Here is a 24999-nt window from a genome sequence, read left to right as displayed (position 1 = left end):
CTTCCGAGACCAAGTGCCAAGGTCGCTGATTAGTCACAGGCACGCTCTTGGGCTCTTTCGGACTGTGGCCCCTAGGTTGAGTTGGAACATCTCCGCCCTATGGTCTGACCAGATTAACAGTAAAGACCATGGGGCCGATTCACAGAACTAACTCAAGACAAAGTCCTAAACTTACTGCTTTTGGTATTCACAAAAGTTAGGATTTTGTCTTAAGTTTGTCTTAAGACAAACTTAAGACAGACTTAAGACAAACTTAAGACAAAATCCTAACTTAAGTCTGTCTTAAGACAAACTTAAGACAAAATCCTAACTACTGTGAATACCAAAAGCAGTAAGTTTAGGACTTTGTCTTGAGTTAGTTCTGTGAATCGGGCCCTGGGTGATCTGAATGAAAGGACAGTCAGAGTAGATGCCATCTAGGGTACGACCACTAGAATGTGTAGGACCGCGGACTAGTTGTGATAGCCCTGGCAGAGAGAAGCAGGCAGGAGTAGCAGAGTATATCCGCGCCCTCCGTATTCTCCAGGTGAAAGTTGAAACCGCCAAGAATAGTGAAGTCCGAAGAGTTGGATTTTATGTCCCACAGGGACTCATCCATGTCTAGGAAGAGCTTCCTAGGACCAGGGGGTCTGTAAAGCAGGACCCCTTTGAAGTGGCTGGGAAGGTTGATTTTAAATGTCAGGGTGAGTTAACAGGTCAGGTCTGACTTTAAAATTGACTTTAGAGATAACCGCTAGGCCTCTGCCTGTATTCCCAATACGGCCCAGCCTGGTGAACGGGGAGCCGGGAGGGGAGGCAGGAACCAGGGGGCAGATTTATGAAGGCCTTGCGCCGCCAGTGCGTCACTTTTTCCCATGTTAAAAATGACGCACCGGCGGCGCAAGGCCTTCATAAATCTGCCCCCAGATCTGGGCCAGAGGCTGCATCAACCCATGTCTCAGCTATAAAAGCCAAGCCAATATTCGAGCTGACTAAGAAGTCATCCATGTCCATGTGATCGGGCATTTAACAAAGTACAGTTTAATGTTCCTGCCAGGCATTCTTTTGAGAGCTGCCCGCAGATTGGTCAAGGGTTTTATCGTTAGGTGATTGGGTCTGAGCCAGATTAAATGTAAATTGATACTTGTATAGCGCACTCCTGACCCGCAAGGGTCTCAAGGAGCTTGTACGAATACCGCTGTGGGGGCTGTTGTGGAGGTTAAGCAAGCTATTGCCCAGAGTGGGACCCATGATCAGAACAGGCACCGAGGCGAGAATTATCAGGTCCGTGGAATTTTTGAGCCCAAGACCCGCCGAGGTGGGAATTGAACCCTGGTCTCGGGCTAGACCTCTGCATCAGGGTCTGCCGCTCTAACCATTGAGCCACACTTCTCCAGAGAGTTGATGTATCACCAGGGGACAGAGTGGGGTCCCAGCAATGCTGTGCTTCAGTGTGGGAATGCAGAGATATCCCTCAAATAACTTGAAATGTACGTTTCACCTTCAGAATGCAGAGATATCTCACAAATACCATGGAGTGTGTATATTTCAGCTTTAGAACTACTCAGAAATATACCTTAAATAGCATGAAGTGCACGCGCTTGATCTTTAAAATGCATAGATTTCTGATTGCAGCTGACGGGGGTGCTTCCAGGCAGCCAGCGCTCTCTTTGGTGCACGTCGCTCGCAGGTTCAGGGCTCAGTAGAGTCGGTGCTGATTTTAAGCAGAACTTTTTATTTCAGCATTCATTCAGCAAAGCTCCCTCCCAGGCTCGGCCTCAGGCTCGGAGGAATCCAAGCTATGGGTCTGGAATACCTTCTCCATTTTACAAGCATGGTTAAGCATAACATTACAACGAAGGGAGTGTGTCGAGGATCACCCAGAGTGTCAGCCTGGAGCTGGGACTCGGTGCCTTGCAGCCCCGACCCCCGCTGTATGTCACCTGCTCCAGGGGGGAGCTCTATTCTGGAATTTCGGTTTCGAGGCATCTCTCTGTTCATCTGGTTTCTCGTGAGAGTTTCACTCAAGGAATAATTAAGAGGAATCGATAATTAAGTCACCCCTGAATTCGAAGAAACTGAGCCCAGAATGGAAGCTGTCATTAGCAGGGAGTGTCCCCTCCGCCACCAATGGGTGGGTGTGCCTCCACCCGCCTTGAATCCGGGTCAGGCGTGATTGACAAGGTGGACTGACTGCCCCACCCGGGGAGCGCTTAAAACCCACCGGGGCTCAGCCTGGGAGCATTCAGCGCCCCAGCACCCCAGCATCAGCATGACGACTGCCGGCCGCCTCCTGCTCCTGCTCGCGGGGGTCACCCTCTGGACCCTGGAGGTGTCCTCAGCGCCGCCACCAGGTGAGAGACGCAGCACCTCCTTTGAACTTAGAGCTAGGCTTCTAGGCGCTGTGTGTGTGGGCTGGTTCATGACTGCAGCTGAATGTTAGTGCTGAAGGGCTTATTTAAAGCACAGCCCTGGGAGTCCGGTGGGGTCACTCTGTGAATGTTGTCAGAGACCCTCCTGTGGCTTGGACAAAGGGCACTGCTCGCCCAGTGCCTGTGCTGCTGACGGCTAAAAGGCCGCAGAATCTTGCCCACCTTACACAGAGTGCAGAATGACGTCATTACGGGGCTGCAGAATCTTTTTTGCTGGCACTACTACACTTTGGAACTCTCTTCCACTGGATCTGAGAAGAAAAATTGACCTGTTAGCCTTTCGGAAGGCACTAAAAACATGTCTATTCAATCAATAATCTTTTTTTGCCTCCTGGCAGTTCTCTCTGAGCTAGCGCCTAGACACCTCGGGCATTAGATACACTCTGTAAATCTAATTTTCACTTCATTTCACTGAGGTAACATGTCATGTACTCTAGACGTCAGGTCTGATTTTGAGGAATTACATGATTTAGAGAGATGTAATGATGGACGTATTTACAAGGGAATGGTGGAGCGCGGTATCCGTTCCAGAAACGCAAGATTGCACCACATTTACAAAGATACGGCACCTGCCTGCGTTTTCCCTCGCACTGGTGCTAAATTTAGCTGCCTAGCACCAACACACTGGACTGTTCCCATGAGGCACAGGGTCAGACTGATTTGCATATGGCCATGTCTGAACTGGGGTGGCTGAGTGGGCTAAAGAATGGTGATGGATTAAACCCAGATCTTTTGACTGGGTGTGAGTGTTTGATTTGCTCAAACGCTCCGTCCATCATCCCCTTTTGTATCGTTTTGTATACCACCAACACAGGCACCCTTGCACCATAGTGCCAGGGGGCCTGCAATGGGAGGAATGGTTGTTTATGTGCAAGAAGGTGCCCCTTCCTGCACGCCAACAATCACAAATTTATATTTACCTTCTATGTGTCCTGCATTGTGCAGCAGACATAGAAGTTGCAAATTGTCATTTTTTTAATGATTGTTTATGTGCAGGAAGGGACACCTTCCTGCACATGAATAATCATTCATGGCTTTTTGCTGTTTCTATGTGTGCTGCAGAATGCAGCGCACATGGAAACAGCAAAAACAAACAGAAATAAAGCATGTCTCCTCGATTTGTCATGTTAAGACCAGGTTTTCCCTGGTCTTATTTTTGGCGCTGACTTCTATTTACGCCACCCGAGTAAATTTGGAGCAGTGTAAAAATCAATGGGCCTTGCGGTGGAACGCCCACCACAACCCCCAGTGTCCTCCTCTTTCACGCTAAGTGCTGCATGAAAGGGGGCCTTGTTTATAAGGCTGCATTAAGTGACGTAAAGTGGCTTAATGCTGCCTTGTAAATATGGAAAAACCCCTATCCCCACAGGACCATCTTTATAAGTGTCGGCCCTGTGGTAATAGGGGCGTGTAAATATTCTTGGGAGCATGGCCTACTGATGCTCTTGGCAGCATGTCCTACTGATGCTCCTAGCAGCATGACCTTCCGATGCTCTTGGCAGCATGTCCTACTGATGCTCTTGGCAGCATGTCCTACTGATGCTCTTGGCAGCATGACCTACTGATGCTCTGGAAGCATGACCTACTGATGCTCTTGGCAGCATGTCCTACTGATGCTCTTGGCAGCATGGCCTACTGATGCTCTGGAAGCATGACCTACTGATGTTCTTGGCAGCATGTCCTGCTGATGCTCTTGGCAGCATGTCCTACTGATGCTCTTGGGAGCATGGCCTACTGATGCTCTTGGCAGCATGACCTACTGATGCTCTTGGCAGCATGACCTACTGATGCTCTTGGAAGCATGACCCACTGATGCTCTTGGAAGCATGAGCTACTGATGCTCTTGGCAGCATGTCCTACTGATGCTCTTGGCAGCATGTCCTACTGATGCTCTTGGGAGCATGGCCTACTGATGCTCTTGGCAGCATGTCCTACTGATGCTCTTGGGAGCATGGCCTACTGATGCTCTTGGCAGCATGGCCTACTGATGCTCTTGGCAGCATGTCCTACTGATGCTCTTGGCAGCATGGCCTACTGATGCTCTTGGCAGCATGGCCTACTGATGCTCTTGGCAGCATGGCCTACTGATGCTCTTGGAAGCATGACCTACTGATGCTCTTGGGAGCATGGCCTACTGATGCTCTTGGGAGCATGTCCTACTGATGCTCTTGGCAGCATGGCCTACTGATGCTCTTGGCAGCATGGCCTACTGATGCTCTTGGCAGCATGTCCTACTGATGCTCTTGGCAGCATGGCCTACTGATGCTCTTGGCAGCATGACCTACTGATGCTCTTGGGAGCATGACCTACTGATGCTCTTGGGAGCATGGCCTACTGATGCTCTTGGGAGCATGGCCTACTGATGCTCTTGGCAGCATGGCCTACTGATGCTCTTGGCAGCATGTCCTACTGATGCTCTTGGCAGCATGGCCTACTAATGCTCTGGAAGCATGGCCTACTGATGCTCTTGGCAGCATGGCCTACTGATGCTCTTGGCAGCATGACCTACTGATGCTCTTGGGAGCATGACCTACTGATGCTCTGGAAGCATGGCCTACTGATGCTCTGGGCAGCATGGCCTACTGATGCTCTTGGCAGCATGGCCTACTGATGCTCTTGGAAGCATGACCTACTGATGCTCTTGGGAGCATGGCCTACTGATGCTCTTGGGAGCATGTCCTACTGATGCTCTTGGCAGCATGGCCTACTGATGCTCTTGGCAGCATGGCCTACTGATGCTCTTGGCAGCATGTCCTACTAATGCTCTTGGCAGCATGGCCTACTGATGCTCTTGGCAGCATGGCCTACTGATGCTCTTGGCAGCATGACCTACTGATGCTCTTGGGAGCATGACCTACTGATGCTCTTGGGAGCATGGCCTACTGATGCTCTTGGCAGCATGACCTACTGATGTTCTTGGCAGCATGACCTACTGATGCTCTTGGCAGCATGTCCTACTGATGCTCTTGGCAGCATGGCCTACTGATGCTCTTGGGAGCATGCCCTACTGATGCTCTTCACAGCATGACCTACTGATGCTCTTGGCAGCATGACCTACTGATGCTCTTGGCAGCATGACCTACTGATGCTCTTGGCAGCATGTCCTACTGATGCTCTTGGCAGCATGGCCTACTGATGCTCTTGGGAGCATGCCCTACTCATGCTCTTCACAGCATGACCTACTGATGCTCTTGGCAGCATGTCCTACTGATGCTCTTGGGAGCATGACCTACTGATGTTCTTGGGAGAATGGCCTACTGATGCTCTTGGAATCATGACCTACTGATGCTCTTGGCAGCATGTCCTACTGATGTTCTTGGCAACACGACCTACTGATGCTCTTGGCAGCACGGCCTACTGATGCTTTTGGAAGCATGACCTACTGATGCTCTGGAAGCATGGCCTACTAATGCTCTTGGAAGCATGACCTACTGATGCTCTGGAAGCATGGCCTACTGATGCTTTTGGAAGCATGACCTACTGATGCTCTTGGCAGCATGTCCTACTGATGCTCTTGGCAGCATGACCTACTGATGCTCTTGGGAGCATGACCTACTGATGCTCTTGGCAGCATGACCTACTGATGCTCTTGGAAGCATGACCTACTGATGCTCTGGAAGCATGGCCTACTGATGCTTTTGGAAGCATGACCTACTGATGCTCTTGGCAGCATGACCTACTGATGCTCTTGGGAGCATGACCTACTGATGTTCTTGGGAGAATGGCCTACTGATGCTCTTGGAAGCATGACCTACTGATGCTCTTGGCAGCATGTCCTACTGATGTTCTTGGCAACACGACCTACTGATGCTCTTGGCAGCACGGCCTACTGATGCTCTGGAAGCATGGCCTACTGATGCTTTTGGAAGCATGACCTACTGATGCTCTGGAAGCATGGCCTACTGATGCTTTTGGAAGCATGGCCTACTGATGCTCTGGGCAGCATGACCTACTGATGCTCTTGGCAGTATGACCAACTGATGCTCTTGGCAGCATGTCCTACTGATGTTCTTGGCAGCATGACCTACGGATGCTCTTGGAAGCATGTCCTACTGATGCTCTTGGGAGCATGCCCTACTGATGCTCTTCACAGCATGACCTACTGATGCTCTTGGCAGCATGACCTACTGATGCTCTTGGGAGCATGACCTACTGATGCTCTTGGCAGCATGTCCTACTGATGTTCTTGGCAACACGACCTACTGATGCTCTTGGCAGCACGGCCTACTGATGCTTTTGGAAGCATGACCTACTGATGCTCTGGAAGCATGGCCTACTAATGCTCTTGGAAGCATGACCTACTGATGCTCTTGGCAGCATGTCCTACTGATGTTCTTGGCAGCATGACCTACGGATGCTCTTGGAAGCATGCCCTACTGATGCTCTTGGCAGCATGTCCTACTGATGTTCTTGGAAGCATGGCCTACTGATGCTCTTGGCAGCATGACCTACTGATGCTCTTGGAAGCATGACCTACTGATGCTCTGGAAGCATGGCCTACTGATGCTCCTGGGAGCATGACCTACTGATGCCTTTGAAGCATGGCCTACTGATGCTCTTAGCAGCATGGCCTACTGATGTTCTTGGGAGCATGACCTACTGATGCTCTGGAAGCATCTCCTACTGATGCTCTTGGCAGCATGACCGACTGATGCTCTTGGCAGCATGGCCTACTGATGCTCTTAGCAGCATGACCTACTAATGCTCTGGAAGCATGGCCTACTGATGCTCTTGGCAGCATGGCCTACTGATGCTCTTGGCAGCATGGCCTACTGATGCTCTTGGGAGTATGACCTACTGATGCTCTGGAAGCATGGCCTACTGATGCTCTTGGCAGCATGGCCTACTGATGCTCTTGGCAGCATGACCGACTGATGCTCTTGGCAGCATGGCCTACTGATGCTCTTAGCAGCATGACCTACTAATGCTCTGGAAGCATGGCCTACTGATGCTCTTGGCAGCATGGCCTACTGATGCTCTTGGGAGCATGACCTACTGATGCTCTGGAAGCATGGCCTACTGATGCTCTTGGCAGCATGGCCTACTGATGCTCTTGGCAGCATGACCTACTGATGCTCTTGGGAGCATGTCCTACTGATGCTCTTGGCAGCATGGCCTACTGATGCTCTTGGCAGCATGACCTACTGATGCTCTTGACAGCATGACCTACTGATGCTCCTACCAGCATGACCTACTGATGCTCTTGGCAGCATGACCTACTGATGCTCTTGGAAGCATGACCTACTGATGCTCTTGGGAGCATGCCCTACTGATGTTCTTGGGAGCGTGACCTACTGATGCTCTGGAAGCATGGCCTACTGATGCTCTTGGCAGCATGGCCTACTGATGCTCTTGGCAGCATGACCTACTGATGCTCTTGGCAGCATGGCCTACTGATGCTCTTGGCAGCATGACCTACTAATGCTCTGGAAGCATGGCCTACTGATGCTCTTGGCAGCATGGCCTACTGATGCTCTTGGCAGCATGACCTACTGATGCTCTTGGGAGCATGACCTACTGATGTTTTGGAAGCATGGCCTACTGATGCTCTTGGCAGCATGGCCTACTGATGCTCGTGGCAGCATGACCTACTGATGCTCTGGAAGCATGGCCTACTGATGCTCTTGGCAGCATGTCCTACTGATGTTCTTGGCAACACGACCTACTGATGCTCTTGGCAGCACGGCCTACTGATGCTTTTGGAAGCATGACCTACTGATGCTCTGGAAGCATGGCCTACTAATGATCTTGGAAGCATGACCTACTGATGCTCTGGAAGCATGGCCTACTGATTCTTTTGGAAGCATGACCTACTGATGCTATTGGCAGCATGTCCTACTGATGCTCTTGGCAGCATGACCTACTGATGCTCTCGGGAGCATGACCTACTGATGCTCTTGGCAGCATGACCTACTGATGCTCTTGGAAGCATGACCTACTGATGCTCTGGAAGCATGGCCTACTGATGCTTTTGGAAGCATGACCTACTGATGCTCTTCACAGCATGACCTACTGATGCTCTTGGCAGCATGACCTACTGATGCTCTTGGGAGCATGACCTACTGATGTTCTTGGGAGAATGGCCTACTGATGCTCTTGGAAGCACGACCTACTGATGCTCTTGGCAGCATGTCCTACTGATGTTCTTGGCAACACGACCTACTGATGCTCTTGGCAGCACGGCCTACTGATGCTCTGGAAGCATGGCCTACTGATGCTTTTGGAAGCATGACCTACTGATGCTCTGGAAGCATGGCCTACTGATGCTTTTGGAAGCATGACCTACTGATGCTCTGGAAGCATGGCCTACTAATGCTCTTGGAAGCATGACCTACTGATGCTCTTGGCAGCATGTCCTACTGATGTTCTTGGCAGCATGACCTACGGATGCTCTTGGAAGCATGTCCTACTGATGCTCTTGGGAGCATGCCCTACTGATGCTCTTCACAGCATGACCTACTGATGCTCTTGGCAGCATGACCTACTGATGCTCTTGGGAGCATGACCTACTGATGCTCTTGGCAGCATGTCCTACTGATGTTCTTGGCAACACGACCTACTGATGCTCTTGGCAGCACGGCCTACTGATGCTTTTGGAAGCATGACCTACTGATGCTCTGGAAGCATGGCCTACTAATGCTCTTGGAAGCATGACCTACTGATGCTCTTGGCAGCATGTCCTACTGATGTTCTTGGCAGCATGACCTACGGATGCTCTTGGAAGCATGCCCTACTGATGCTCTTGGCAGCATGTCCTACTGATGTTCTTGGAAGCATGGCCTACTGATGCTCTTGGCAGCATGACCTACTGATGCTCTTGGAAGCATGACCTACTGATGCTCTGGAAGCATGGCCTACTGATGCTCCTGGGAGCATGACCTACTGATGCCTTTGAAGCATGGCCTACTGATGCTCTTAGCAGCATGGCCTACTGATGTTCTTGGGAGCATGACCTACTGATGCTCTGGAAGCATGGCCTACTGATGCTCTTGGCAGCATGGCCTACTGATGCTCTTGGCAGCATGACCTACTGATGCTCTTGGGAGCATGACCTACTGATGCTCTGGAAGCATGGCCTACTGATGCTCTTGGCAGCATGGCCTACTGATGCTCTTGGCAGCATGACCGACTGATGCTCTTGGCAGCATGGCCTACTGATGCTCTTAGCAGCATGACCTACTAATGCTCTGGAAGCATGGCCTACTGATGCTCCTGGCAGCATGGCCTACTGATGCTCTTGGCAGCATGACCTACTGATGCTCTTGGGAGCATGACCTACTGATGCTCTGGAAGCATGGCCTACTGATGCTCTTGGCAGCATGGCCTACTGATGCTCTTGGCAGCATGACCTACTGATGCTCTTGGGAGCATGTCCTACTGATGCTCTTGGCAGCATGGCCTACTGATGCTCTTGGCAGCATGACCTACTGATGCTCTTGACAGCATGACCTACTGATGCTCCTACCAGCATGACCTACTGATGCTCTTGGCAGCATGACCTACTGATGCTCTTGGAAGCATGACCTACTGATGCTCTTGGGAGCATGCCCTACTGATGTTCTTGGGAGCTTGACCTACTGATGCTCTGGAAGCATGGCCTACTGATGCTCTTGGCAGCATGGCCTACTGATGCTCTTGGCAGCATGACCTACTGATGCTCTTGGCAGCATGGCCTACTGATGCTCTTGGCAGCATGACCTACTAATGCTCTGGAAGCATGGCCTACTGATGCTCTTGGCAGCATGGCCTACTGATGCTCTTGGCAGCATGAACTACTGATGCTCTTGGGAGCATGACCTACTGATGCTCTGGAAGCATGGCCTACTGATGCTCTTGGCAGCATGGCCTACTGATGCTCGTGGCAGCATGACCTACTGATGCTCTGGAAGCATGACCTACTGATGCTCTTGGCAGCATGACCTACTGATGTTCTTGGGAGCATGACCGACTGCTGCTCTTGGGAGCATGCCCTACCGATGCTACTGGAAGCATGCCCTACTGATGCTCTTGGAAGCATGACCTACTGATGCTCTTGTAAGCATGACCTACTGATGCTCTTGGAAGCATGCCCTACTGATGCTCTTGGAAGCATGACCTACTGATGCTCTTGGGAGCATGCCCTACTGATGCTCTTGGAAGCATGACCTACTGATGCGCTTGGGAGCATGCCCTACTTATGTTCTTGGGAGCATGCCCTACTGATGCTCTTGGAAGCATGACCTACTGATGCTCTTGGCAGCATGGCCTACTGATGCTCTTGGCAGCATGACCTACTGATGCTCTTGGCAGCATGACCTACTGATGCTCTTGGCAGCATGACCTACTGATGCTCTTGGAAGCATGACCTAATGATGCTCTTGGCAGCATGACCTACTGATGCTCTTGGAAGCATGACCTACTGATGCTCTTGGCAGCATGGCCTACTGATGCTCTTGGCAGCATGACCTATTGATGCTCTTGGCAGCATGACCTACTGATGCTCTTGGCAGCATGACCTACTGATGCTCTTGGGAGCATGACCTACTGATGTTCTTGGGAGCATGTCCTACTGATGTTCTTGGGAGCATGTCCTACTGATGCTCTTGGCAGCATGACCTACTGATGTTCTTGGGAGCATGTCCTACTGATGTTCTTGGGAGCATGCCCTACTGATGCTCTTGGCAGCATGGCCTACTGATGCTCTTGGCAGCATGACCTACTGATGCTCTTGGCAGCATGACCTACTGATGCTCTTGGCAGCATGACCTACTGATGTTCTTGGGAGCATGTCCTACTGATGTTCTTGGGAGCATGCCCTACTGATGCTCTTGGCAGCATGACCTACTGATGCTCTTGGCAGCATGTCCTACTGATGCTCTTGGCAGCATGACCAACTGATGCTCTTGGCAGCATGACCTACTGATGCTCTTGGGAGCATGACCTACTGATGCTCTGGAAGCATGGCCTACTGATGCTCTTGGCAGCATGGCCTACTGATGCTCTTGGCAGCATGACCTACTGATGCTCTTGACAGCATGACCTACTGATGCTCCTACCAGCATGACCTACTGATGCTCTTGGCAGCATGACCTACTGATGCTCTTGGAAGCATGACCTACTGATGCTCTTGGGAGCATGCCCTACTGATGTTCTTGGGAGCGTGACCTACTGATGCTCTGGAAGCATGGCCTACTGATGCTCTTGGCAGCATGGCCTACTGATGCTCTTGGCAGCATGACCTACTGATGCTCTTGGCAGCATGGCCTACTGATGCTCTTGGCAGCATGACCTACTAATGCTCTGGAAGCATGGCCTACTGATGCTCTTGGCAGCATGGCCTACTGATGCTCTTGGCAGCATGACCTACTGATGCTCTTGGGAGCATGACCTACTGATGCTCTGGAAGCATGGCCTACTGATGCTCTTGGCAGCATGGCCTACTGATGCTCGTGGCAGCATGACCTACTGATGCTCTGGAAGCATGGCCTACTGATGCTCTTGGCAGCATGACCTACTGATGCTCTTGGGAGCATGACCGACTGCTGCTCTTGGGAGCATGCCCTACCGATGCTACTGGAAGCATGCCCTACTGATGCTCTTGGAAGCATGACCTACTGATGCTCTTGTAAGCATGACCTACTGATGCTCTTGGAAGCATGCCCTACTGATGCTCTTGGAAGCATGACCTACTGATGCTCTTGGGAGCATGCCCTACTGATGCTCTTGGAAGCATGACCTACTGATGCGCTTGGGAGCATGCCCTACTTATGTTCTTGGGAGCATGCCCTACTGATGCTCCTGGAAGCATGACCTACTGATGCTCTTGGCAGCATGGCCTACTGATGCTCTTGGCAGCATGACCTACTGATGCTCTTGGCAGCATGACCTACTGATGCTCTTGGCAGCATGACCTACTGATGCTCTTGGAAGCATGACCTAATGATGCTCTTGGCAGCATGACCTACTGATGCTCTTGGAAGCATGACCTAATGATGCTCTTGGCAGCATGACCTACTGATGCTCTTGGCAGCATGACCTACTGATGTTCTTGGGAGCATGTCCTACTGATGTTCTTGGGAGCATGCCCTACTGATGCTCTTGGCAGCATGGCCTACTGATGCTCTTGGCAGCATGACCTACTGATGCTCTTGGCAGCATGACCAACTGATGCTCTTGGCAGCATGACCTACTGATGCTCTTGGGAGCATGACCTACTGATGCTCTGGAAGCATGGACTACTGATGCTCTTGGCAGCATGGCCTACTGATGCTCGTGGCAGCATGACCTACTGATGCTCTGGAAGCATGGCCTACTGATGCTCTTGGCAGCATGACCTACTGATGCTCTTGGCATCATGACCTACTGATGCTCTTGGGAGCATGTCCTACTGATGTTCTTGGGAGCATGACCTACTGATGCTCTTGGCAGCATGACCTGCTGATGTTCTTGGGAGCATGACCTACTGATGTTCTTGGGAGCATGTCCCACTGATGTTCTTGGGAGCATGCCCTACTGATGCTCTTGGCAGCATGACCTACTGATGCTCTTGGCAGCACGACCTACTGATGCTCTTGGCAACACGACCTACTGATGCTCTTGGCAGCACGGCCTACTGATGCTCTTGGCAGCATGGCCTACTGATGCTCTTGGCAACACGACCTACTGATGCTCTTAGCAACACGAGCTACTGATGCTCTTGGCAGCATGGCCTACTGATGCTCTTGGCAACACGACCTACTGATGCTCTTGGCAACACGACCTACTGATGCTCTTGGCAGCATGGCCTACTGATGCTCTTGGCAGCATGACCTACTGATGTTCTTGGGAGAATGGCCTACTGATGCTCTTGGCAACACGACCTACTGATGCTCTTGGCAGCATGACCTTCCGATGCTCTTGGCAGCATGTCCTACTGATGCTCTTGGCAGCATGACCTACTGATGTTCTTGGGAGAATGGCCTACTGATGCTCTTGGCAACACGACCTACTGATGCTCTTGGCAGCATGACCTTCCGATGCTCTTGGCAGCATGACCTACTGATGCTCTTGGCAACACGACCTACTGATGCTCTTGGCAGCATGACCTACTGATGCTCTTGGCAGCATGACCTACTGATGCTCTTGGCAACATGACCTTCCGATGCTCTTGGCAGCATGACCTACTGATGCTCTTGGAAGCATGCCCTACTGATGCTCTTGGAAGCATGACCTACTGATGCTCTTGGGAGCATGCCCTACTGATGCTCTTGGAAGCATGACCTACTGATGCTCTTGGAAGCATGACCTACTGATGCTCTTGGGAGCATGCCCTACTGATGCTCTTGGAAGCATGACCTACTGATGCGCTTGGGAGCATGCCCTACTTATGTTCTTGGGAGCATGCCCTACTGATGCTCTTGGAAGCATGACCTACTGATGCTCTTGGCAGCATGGCCTACTGATGCTCTTGGCAGCATGACCTACTGATGCTCTTGGCAGCATGACCTACTGATGCTCTTGGCAGCATGACCTACTGATGCTCTTGGAAGCATGACCTAATGATGCTCTTGGCAGCATGACCTACTGATGCTCTTGGAAGCATGACCTACTGATGCTCTTGGCAGCATGGCCTACTGATGCTCTTGGCAGCATGACCTATTGATGCTCTTGGCAGCATGACCTACTGATGCTCTTGGCAGCATGACCTACTGATGCTCTTGGGAGCATGACCTACTGATGTTCTTGGGAGCATGTCCTACTGATGTTCTTGGGAGCATGTCCTACTGATGCTCTTGGCAGCATGACCTACTGATGTTCTTGGGAGCATGTCCTACTGATGTTCTTGGGAGCATGCCCTACTGATGCTCTTGGCAGCATGGCCTACTGATGCTCTTGGCAGCATGACCAACTGATGCTCTTGGCAGCATGACCTACTGATGCTCTTGGGAGCATGACCTACTGATGCTCTGGAATCATGGCCTACTGATGCTCTTGGCAGCATGGCCTACTGATGCTCGTGGCAGCATGACCTACTGATGCTCTGGAAGCATGGCCTACTGATGCTCTTGGCAGCATGACCTACTGATGCTCTTGGTATCATGACCTACTGATGCTCTTGGGAGCATGACCTACTGATGTTCTTGGGAGCATGACCTACTGATGTTCTTGGGAGCATGTCCCACTGATGTTCTTGGGAGCATGACCTACTGATGTTCTTGGGAGCATGACCTACTGATGCTCTTGGGAGCATGTCCCACTGATGTTCTTGGGAGCATGACCTACTGATGTTCTTGGGAGCATGACCTACTGATGCTCTTGGGAGCATGACCTACTGATGCTCTTGGCAGCATGACCTGCTGATGTTCTTGGGAGCATGACCTACTGATGTTCTTGGGAGCATGTCCCACTGATGTTCTTGGGAGCATGACCTACTGATGCTCTTGGGAGCATGACCTACTGATGTTCTTGGGAGCATGACCTACTGATGTTCTTGGGAGCATGACCTACTGATGCTCTTGGCAGCATGACCTGCTGATGTTCTTGGGAGCATGACCTACTGATGTTCTTGGGAGCATGTCCCACTGATGTTCTTGGGAGCATGCCCTACTGATGCTCTTGGCAGCATGACCTACTGATGCTCTTGGCAGCACGACCTACTGATGCTCTTGGCAACACGACCTACTGATGCTCTTGGCAGCACGGCCTACTGATGCTCTTGGCAGCATGGCCTACTGATGCTCTTGGCAACACGACCTACTGATGCTCTTAGCAACACGAGCTACTGATGCTCTTGGCAGCATGGCCTACTGATGCTCTTGGCAACACGACCTACTGATGCTCTTGGCAACACGACCTACTGATGCTCTTGGCAGCATGGCCTACTGATGCTCTTGGCAGCATGACCTACTGATGTTCTTGGGAGAATGGCCTACTGATGCTCTTGGCAACACGACCTACTGATGCTCTTGGCAGCATGACCTTCCGATGCTCTTGGCAGCATGTCCTACTGATGCTCTTGGCAGCATGACCTACTGATGTTCTTGGGAGAATGGCCTACTGATGCTCTTGGCAACACGACCTACTGATGCTCTTGGCAGCATGACCTTCCGATGCTCTTGGCAGCATGACCTACTGATGCTCTTGGCAACACGACCTACTGATGCTCTTGGCAGCATGACCTACTGATGCTCTTGGCAGCATGACCTACTGATGCTCTTGGCAACATGACCTTCCGATGCTCTTGGCAGCATGACCTACTGATGCTCTTAGCCCCATGTTTTTAGATCCGAGCCAGAGGCACCTATAGCTGTTTGCACACACTGATGTCTACAATAAAAAAGGATTGGCAAAGCCATTAGTCCTGGAGTTGACTGCCAGCCATTGGCTTTGCCATTCCTAGTTTAAAAAAAATATTTTGTAGCTCCACATTAAAAGATCATTTATATTAATGTCAGCCTGAGCATGCGTATAGACATGAGGCTTTCTTTGAATGTTTTTGTAATGAAGCAATAAAGTGGTCAACCAGCGCATGCACATGGCCACACACATTCTGTATATTTCAAATGGATTAAAACCCACTCACCATTCATCTCCCAGACATGGCTCATCGACTGCGCCCAGTGGCAGAAGTTGGGCATCAGAGTCTGGAGAGCGACCGGGCTAACGCACAATAAAAAAAAACAAGCATACATCAGCACAATAGTCAGGGACAGGTAAGGGGACTATTTCTTGGTGCAAGAACCCTTTGAGCAGAGGGGCACCACGCACAGTGAAGGGGGCTGAGGACTCAAGTGGGCTGTCCCATGGCTCCACAGTGCATGCTGGGATGGTCAGAAGCAAAATGTGAATTACTCAAGAAAGACCATGGATGAAGAGGGCTGTCTGGAAGCCCATGCAAGAAGGTAGATCATGTATATCATCTTAGAGAAATCGAAAGTGTGCAGCTAATTTTATTAATCCTACAACATATCCAATAATCTAAAATATTTTACTAGCATATAAAAAATACAAGCGCCCATGGCACACAAGATCTGGAACTGTATCGTGCATGTTTTTAAGTGCCTGTGAGCAGGTGATCTGGCAAAATGTCATAATTTTCAGTTCAAGGCAGCCAATGGGTATAGAATGCTGACCCACTGCTGTGAGTGTGTGTGTGGGAGCGGGGGGGGGGGTATAAGGAATATATGAATGGACTTGATGAGACCAATGGATGAAGAGAGCTGACCGTAAACCCTTGTATATATGTGTGAATAAATGTATATTTATTAAATATGTAGAAGATTAAGCTGGTGAGATAGCCAAGGCTGTCCAAAGCCAGACCTAAAATATAATACAAGACATTACATGCATAGAAAGAGACTTTGGGTCAGCCCTCTTCTGCCATTGCTCTGTTGAGTTGTCACTCAAAGAAAAGCATATAATGCGCCCCCTATTTCAGTCATTGGCTTGTAGGCAGCACTAATGGTGGATTGGCCACAGGACACCATCCGGGCTCTCAGCTGTCAGGTGACAGCCTTTAGCTGGTTTACATATGTGCATGGGCTGAACTCCAAGAGGTAAACTAGTCCCTCCTCTTTCTGCACAACTCTCTGCAAAGATCACTCACCATAGCGTCACACACAGCCATTCTGCCTGCCCCCTATGAGGGAGAGCAGTGCACAGAATGCCAAGCGGTGCATTCATGCCACAGTCCTCTGCACCAAAACCCCTCGTCCAGCAGGACCTGTGATGCTGGACATGCAGCCATGACCCACTCACAGCCCAAACTTGTGAACCTGCTGGGAATTGCACGACTTCAGAGCGTCCTGCCCTTTAGCGGAGCCTCCCTCACGCCCCGCTCTTTAGTGCATTACTAGCGCACACAACCTCAGAGCTTCCCTCCTCGCCCCATACTTTAGTGCAGTACTAGCATGCGCAACCTCAGAAGATCCTCCACACCCCACAATTTAGTGCAGCACTGATGCACACACTTCAGAACATCCTCCATGCCCCACCCTTTAGTGCAGCACTAGCATGAGCCACCTCAGAGCTTCCCTCCATTTAGTGCAGTACTAGAGCACACAACCTCAGAGCTTCCCTCCATGCCCCTCCATTTAGCGCAGTATCGGCACACACAATCTCAGAGCTTCCCTCCACACCCTGTACTTTAGCACAGTACTAGTGCACACAACCTCAGAGCTTCCCTCCACGCCCTGCCCTTTAGGGCAGCACTAGCAAGTGCAACCTCAGAGCTTCCCACCACACCCCACCCTTTAGTGCATGTTGGATTTGGCCCTTTTGGCAGGTTCACCCCTAAGGTTTTTGCTTTGGTATGTGACTTGGAGTTAGTTATTTTTGGCTTCCGCGCACTTTAACACTGTGTCCCAGTGTAAAGTGCGTGCGCACTCTGAGTGCACGTTGTGAGGTAGGCCTGCCCTCCCATAGGAATGCATGGGGAATGTGTGTGTCCATGGTAGTTCCTGATGCGTGGGGAGTGCAGGGTCGAGTTTGGTATGTGCGAACTCGTGAGATTGAATGCTGCACGATGATGCGTGCGGCGTTAATATGTATAGTGTGGAAGTGCCACTTCTAGAAGATGGCATGTGTTAGACCTGTCAGCCCTATGGTGGTCTTTCGCTATTTTTTTCGCCCTTGCCTCATTTTTACCACCTTCTTTTCGTTGGCCTTAGGTCTCCGAGTGCCTTCCCATTGCTAAGCAATGCTAAGGTGCAGGTGCTTTCTACTTCAAACATGGCTGCCATAGGCCCCTGCTACTGCAGCGTGGTCTTTTTAGTAGCACCCTAGTTACCAGGAGCTGGCTGGAACCCTTAAACATTTTTGCAATACAGCCTGCCTTGCCTGCCCATAGTTAGAGTAGGGAAGCTCCTGGAACCTTCTAGAAGAGGGGAGGGGTCTGCTTTTGCTGCGTTAGAGTGTGGTCACCTGACCTGGGCATATATAAAGAAAGGAGGGAACGTTTTTAGTCAGTTGGGGCATCACTGACCTGGGGGGGGACCTACGCAGGAAACATAGGTGGTAGGGCCTAGTCAGGAACCTATACCACTGGGGGTGAGAGTGTTTAGGCACTGCCCACCAAGCTGTGTGAGGAACACTGAACTAGCCCACTGATCTGGCCCGGCGGGAGGGGAACCCAGGGACCACCTGCAGTGACCTGCTGAGGAATCCTGTCAGCAGCCTTCAACTCAACCCCCCACCTTCAAGCAACTGCCTACCAAGGGTGCTAGAACCACCAAGCGCCGAGAAGAACACTTTCTTATGCAACCAGGACTACTGGGGATAAACCAGGTACTGGGCTGTGCCATCTCTGCACCCCCTTGCCTCAACCTGTGTCCCCAGCGCTGTCCTGCCTCATCCCCCTGGCTAAACTGACTGAGTTGCTAAGCGCTCATCCTTCCTAGCTTAGCTTCCTGAACTGCCTAACTGCTACCTTGCCTGCATTACCTACCCAGCGCTCTCCTACTGTGCCCATGAGCAGCGCTGGAACTTGCCGACCTGTTGACTCCCCCAAGCGCTGCTCCAGCTTGAGCTCCGAGCACTATCCCTTGAGCGCTGTGTCCCCAGAAGCGCCGCCCGACTTACCGCTATAGTGCGGGAGCCCTCAGAACCTCCCTGCCCCGCCGTGGCTCAGCACCCTTACTGGCGCCGGTAGCCCTATCATCCACCTCGGCGGCCCTCGGTACCAGGAGAGGGCCGTCGCCGCATTGCTGTGGGCCGGAATCACCGCCGCAGCCCGGCCCGAACGTGCCGAGTCCCAGCGGCGGCCCCCGGAACCTTGGGAAGGCCGCCGCGAGCTACTGATAGGCCGCACTAGGCCTCTTTAGGCCCGTCGACGCCTCGCCAACCCGCACCACATGACGGGGGATCCCAGCCACATCACAGGCCGTGCCCCCGCCTGTGTGTGCGTCCATTGGTCGGCCGGCCGTGCCCCTTCAGGCGAGGCCCCTGATTGGCCCAGCACCCGGACGAGACAGAATCAGCCCGAGAACCCACACGGACGGGGCCTGGAGGAGTGTTAGACCCCCCCCGCCCAGCTACACTAGCGGATCGGGGCCCCATGTAGCCCTGCTGTGCCCGCAGCCGCCCCCCAACAGAGTGGTACACATCGGAGGGCTCTAGGACCAGCAAGAGCCCTCCCTCTCCCCTGAGCGGCTCACCACACACTGGAGGGCTCTGGGAAGAGCACGAGCCCTCCCCCAGCTTACCGACCCGCCGCAAGGGGCCGAGGAGAAGGTAAATCCCCGGGGAGGAGGGCGGATGGCCGGAGGAGGCCCCGAGTTCGCTCCTCCCCTGGGGATGCTGAAGTTGGGCCCCGTTGGCCCTAATTGGCCCATTAACGTACCGGACCTGGGCCAGAGCCCTGAAAGACATATTTGGGTCCTGAGTTTAGCAGAGATAACCCCATGTTGGGGGGACCCAAGGCCGGTAGGAAGTTTACATGCTCATCCTTGCCTGATAAAATTTTGTTCTGGCCTAATGAAATGCTTAACTTGCCTAATGAAATGTTCTTCCCTGCCGGATGGCCTGTTTATTATTACCTGCCAGGATGTTTGCTTGTACCCGATGAAGTGATATTTCAGCCTTGTGACCTGGGGATTCCTGATTAATGAGACTAATGAGATGGTTATACCTACATAAGGAGATGTTTATTCTTGGATGATGAAATGTTTTACTCCTGCTTCAGGGAATGTGTTACCCCAGCCTAATGCAGTGGTTCCTGAATGCCTTTAGTCACTCAATGAAATGTTTATTGCTGAGTAAGGAAATGTTTATTACTTTAATGAAACAGCTATTGGAACATGCTACTTTGATTAATGAACTGCTCCCTTTGCTCCCCCGATGAGATCCTTTAATGAGTTACTGCAACTGTGATTATTGATTTGCTCTAAATGATTTCCCAGATGTGATCTTGATCTTAGGTAAAGCTTATTGATTTTAATCAACCTCACTGGTGTGGTGTCAGTCATTGTGTGCGTTTACACCCTCAGTGAATGTGTGTGCTGTATGATCATTTTACACCTAAGCTTTCGGGTGCCTACCTGCTCGTACCAAGCTACCCCCGGGGAACTGGTGACCCCACTTCCTAAAGCATGTCTGTGTAATAAATGTGAATTGACTGTCTGGCTTGTGATTGGCTGGAGCTGGCTGGTGTGCCTGGCTTCAGGAGTCATATGGGTCTGCCCCGGTGGTGAGTGTAGACATCTGCATATTGATTGGAAGGAGGAGTGCACCTGGGACCTGAATGGGGCTGGGCTTTCCCTCCACAATGCTGGCTCCGCCCCCTGTGGTGCAACTGATGACCCTATCCTGTCCTCTGAATGGGGAGAGGGGCTGAGCACAACAGAGTGCTCCAAAACCAGCTGCATCAGGTTTTTCCCTTAACCCTGCAGCCTGAGACAAAGGATTTCTGTGTATAAGAAGGGGCTGTGACCCCATGCAAAAACCTTCTTCCTGATTCTAACTTGAGGGGGGCCTGCTGCTGCTGCTGGGCGCCAGGAGGACCGCCACTGGGGACCGCCTCCCTGCCTGGAGATCCCTGTGAGCTGGCCCCTTGGCCCAGCCTTTGCCCCCCCTGCCTTCCTAGGGACTCTTGCTGGACTTTCCCTGAACTTTTGGAGACCCTAGCGCTTGGGAGCGCTTTATTTGTCCTTACAGCGCTTGACGGGCTCAAGGAGGCTCTCAGCAGCGTCGCGCTGCTGTGGAAGAAAAAGGGACCACCCCTTGCTTCATTTTTGGTGCAGGTGCCCACCCTGCACTTTTACCCGCATTGGTAGCCGTCCTCGCGGGTACCTACCCCACCAGGAACTTGCGTGCCGTGTTTTGTTGCAGACAGACGGAAGCCAATCCCGTAGTGGTGTCCTTCGTGGGTGCCCACCCCGCACATCTGCCATTTCTGAGGTTTGTCTTTGGGGATGGGTGCCCACCCCGTCTTGCATCTTTAATAGGGTGCCTACCCTTTAGTGCAGCACTAGCGCACACAACCTCAGAGCTTCCCTCCACGCCTCACCCTTTAGTGCAGCACTAGCATGAGCCACCTCAGAGTTTCCCTCCACCCTTTAGTGCAGCACTAGTGCACACAACCTCAGAGCTTCCCTTCACACCCCACGCTCCAACCTTTAGTGCAGCACTAGCACACACACCCTCAGAGCTTCCCTCCACGCTCCACCCTTTAGTGCAGCACTAGCGCGCACAACCTCAGAGCTTCCCTCCACGCTCCACCCTTTAGCGCAACACTAGTGCGCACAACCTCAGAGCTTCCCTTCCCACCCCACGCTCCACACTTTAGTGCAGCACTAGTACACACAACCTTAGAGCTTCCCTCCATGCTCCACCCTTTAGTGCCGCACTAGCGCACACAACCTCAGATCTTCCCTCCACGCCCCACCCTTTAGTGCAGCACTAGCACACACAACCTCAAAGCTTCCCTCCACGCTCCACCCTTTAGCGCAACACCAGTGCGCACAACCTCAGAGCTCCCCTTCACACCCCACGCTCCACCCTTTAGTGCAGCACTAGTGCACACAACCTCAGAGCTTCCCTCCACGCTCCACCCTTTAGTGCAGCACTAGCGCACACAACCTCAGAGCTTCCCTCCACGCTCCACCCTTTAGTGCAGCACTAGTGCACACAACCTCAGAGCTTCCCTTCACACCCCACGCTCCACCCTTTAGTGCAGCACTAGCGCACACAACCTCAGAGCTTCCCTCTATGTCCCACCCTTTAGTGCAGCACTAGCGCACACAACCTTAGAGCTTCCCTCCACACTCCACCCTTTAGTGCAGCACTAGTGCACACAACCTCAGAGCTTCCCTTCACACCGCACTCTCCACCCTTTAGTGCAGCACTAGCGCACACAATCTCAGAGCTTCCCTCCACCCCCCACCCTTTAGTGCAGCACTAGCGCACACAACCTCAGAGCTTCCCTCCACGCTCCACCCTTTAGTGCAGCACTAGCGCACACAACCTCAGAGCTTCCCTCCACGATCCACCCTTTAGTGCAGCACTAGCGCGCACAACCTCAGAGCTTCCCTCCACGCTCCACCCTTTAGTGCAGCACTAGTGCGCACAACCTCAGAGCTTCCCTTCACACCCCACGTTCCACCCTTTAGTGCAGCACTAGCGCACACAACCTCAGAGCTTCCCTCCATGCCCCACCCTTTAGTGCAGCACTAGCACACACAACCTTGGAGATTCCCTCCACGCTCCACCCTTTAGTGCAGCACTAGTGCACACAACCTCAGAGCTTCCCTTCACACCGCACTCTCCACCCTTTAGTGCAGCACTAGCGCACACAATCTCAGAGCTTCCCTCCACCCCCCACCCTTTAGTGCAGCACTAGCGCACACAACCTCAGAGCTTCCCTCCACGCCACAACCTTTAGTGCAGCACTAGTGCACACAACCTCAGAGCTTCCCTTTACACCGCACTCTCCACCCTTTAGTGCAGCACTAGCGCACACAACCTCAGAGCTTCCCTCCACGCCACACCCTTTAGTGCAGCACTAGCGCACACAACCTCAGAGTTTCCCTCCATGCCCCACCCTTTAGAGCAGCACTAGCGCACACAACCTCAGAGCTTCCCTCCACGCTCCACCCTTTAGCGCAACACTACTGCGCATAACCTCAGATCTGACCTCCGCACCCCCTCCTTTAGTGCGCACTTCTCTCACTCCATGTTCCTGAGTGAGAGCAGGCTATCTCACCCCGCTCGCTACTACTGGGTAAAGGCATGACAGACTGCTCAGCTTGTACTACGTATAAACATTCAACAATCACTGCATAAAAACATATGGTGACTGTAGCGTCCTGCCTGTTCTGCCTCATTCATGTACAGGGTGAGACTGACCTAAATGAGGCCCCCAGTGCCCGATGGGCTGGTCTGACTGGCCAGTGCTTGGGTTGAACTTGTTTTTTAGCTATTTATGGGCCTATTTTAAGATCTGCTGGGCTGGTTCTTACTGTTGATTTCCCAGATAATAAAACAAACATGGCATGTGGAAAGCTCAAATACATTCTTCAGCTTTTGTTGCCTCTGGTTAGGTCCGTGAGGGCAACCGTTTGTGCAGATTGAAGTGAATATTGTGGACACACTATAGACCAACAGCCCCAATACAGTATTTAATCAGCCGATGACCTTACTGTAAAGTTTAACTTGAAATCTAGTGCCTTAGATATCAAAGTGCCAACCTGCGAACTTCTAGGTGAACACAAGTGGGGCAAAGCCAAAAGTTATGGCCGACCACGATGAAACACACGTCGGATACAACAAATGGATTGGTTACCTTCGTTCCTAACAGACATTTTGCAAAAAAATAGCTGAGAAGGTAAAGTTCAGCGTGGCAAGGCAGCTGTCAGTGTCTATGGAGGAGGCATAGTTGTCGGGCACTGCTGTAAAAGTTGCAGTGAAGAATCCCTCATTTGGACTTTGTCTTTTTTTGGGAGTCAAAGATCTCCAGCAGGGCAAAGCTGCAGGCTGTAGCCGACAATGGCTCCATGAATCCAGATACTCCTTCTGCAGTGAGACGCTGAGCAAAATTTGCTGCTGCAGACAAGAATGTAAAAGACACACATTGGCAGGGTATACCCAGATGTGGGTCCCTTGCTCACTCTACCACTGGATTCAAGATAGCCTGGCTGATGAGGGTTATGAACCCGAAACCGGTCCCAGGATGCTTGTTTCCGGTCCAGGGAAGACCTGGCTTGGCAGTTCGGGCTGGACTGTTCCCATGAGGCAACAGAGTCAGACTGATTTGCATATGGCCATGTCTGAACTGGGGTGGCGGAGTGAGCTAAAGAAAGATGATGGATTAAACCCAGATCACTTGACTGGGGGTGAGTGCTTGCAATGATCAACACTCAGTCCATCATCCCCTTTGGTTTTGCTGTGCTGCAGACAAGAATGTAGCAGGAGCATGCCAACCAGCAATGCACTCGGGAAGGTCAACGAGCAGGTTGATCCCAGGCTCCTATCGTGACCCAGAGCATTTTTTGGTCAAATATTCTCTAAGTCTCAAATGTTGGGTTTGGCTATCTTGGCAGGAGTCCCTTTACCTGCATGACCTCTTACCACACCGCTGGATGCATCACGTGGGCAGTAGGCCCTTTGCTTGCATGTGCTCTTAACTCACCGCTGATACATCACGTGGGTAGGAGTCCCTGTACCTGCACGTGCTCATACCACACAGCTGGACAAATCAGGCAGGCAGGAGTCCCTTTACCTGCATGTACTCTTACCCTACCTCCGATACATCAGGTGGGCACACTGCCAGGGACAACTGGTGGCAGGAGTCCCTTTACCTGCATGTACTCTTACCCTACCTCCGATACATCAGGTGGGCACACTGCCAGGGACAACTGGTGGCAGGAGTCCCTTTACCTGCACGTGCTCTCACCACACTTCTGGACATATCGCTGGGGCAGATTTCCCTCTAGCGGCACGTGCTCTTATCACACTGCTGGATACATCACATGGGCAGGAGTCCCTTTACCTGCACATGCTCTTATCACCATGCCGGACACATTACATGGGCAGGAGCCCCTTTACCTGCACGTGCTCTTATCACACTGCTGGATACATCACATGGGCAGGAGCCCCTTTACCTGCACGTGCTCTTAACACACTGCTGGATACATCA

General features: G+C 51.8%; 1 protein-coding gene across 1 annotated transcript in view; it reads left to right on the top strand.

The window, feature by feature from the left end:
* The first annotated feature begins 2207 nt into the window (after positions 1 to 2207).
* Positions 2208 to 24999, top strand: part of LOC144773650 (uncharacterized) — a 98614-nt gene continuing 75822 nt past the window's right edge. Inside the window, exon 1 of the mRNA XM_078658799.1 lies at positions 2208 to 2333. Coding sequence (XP_078514925.1) covers positions 2252 to 2333 — 82 coding nt within the window. The 5' untranslated portion in view covers positions 2208 to 2251. The remainder of the gene's footprint in view (positions 2334 to 24999) is intronic.

Source organism: Lissotriton helveticus, chromosome 8 (assembly GCF_964261635.1).
Source record: "Lissotriton helveticus chromosome 8, aLisHel1.1, whole genome shotgun sequence".
Classification (NCBI taxonomy): domain Eukaryota; kingdom Metazoa; phylum Chordata; class Amphibia; order Caudata; family Salamandridae; genus Lissotriton; species Lissotriton helveticus.
This window is presented reverse-complemented; position numbering and strand designations above follow the sequence as displayed.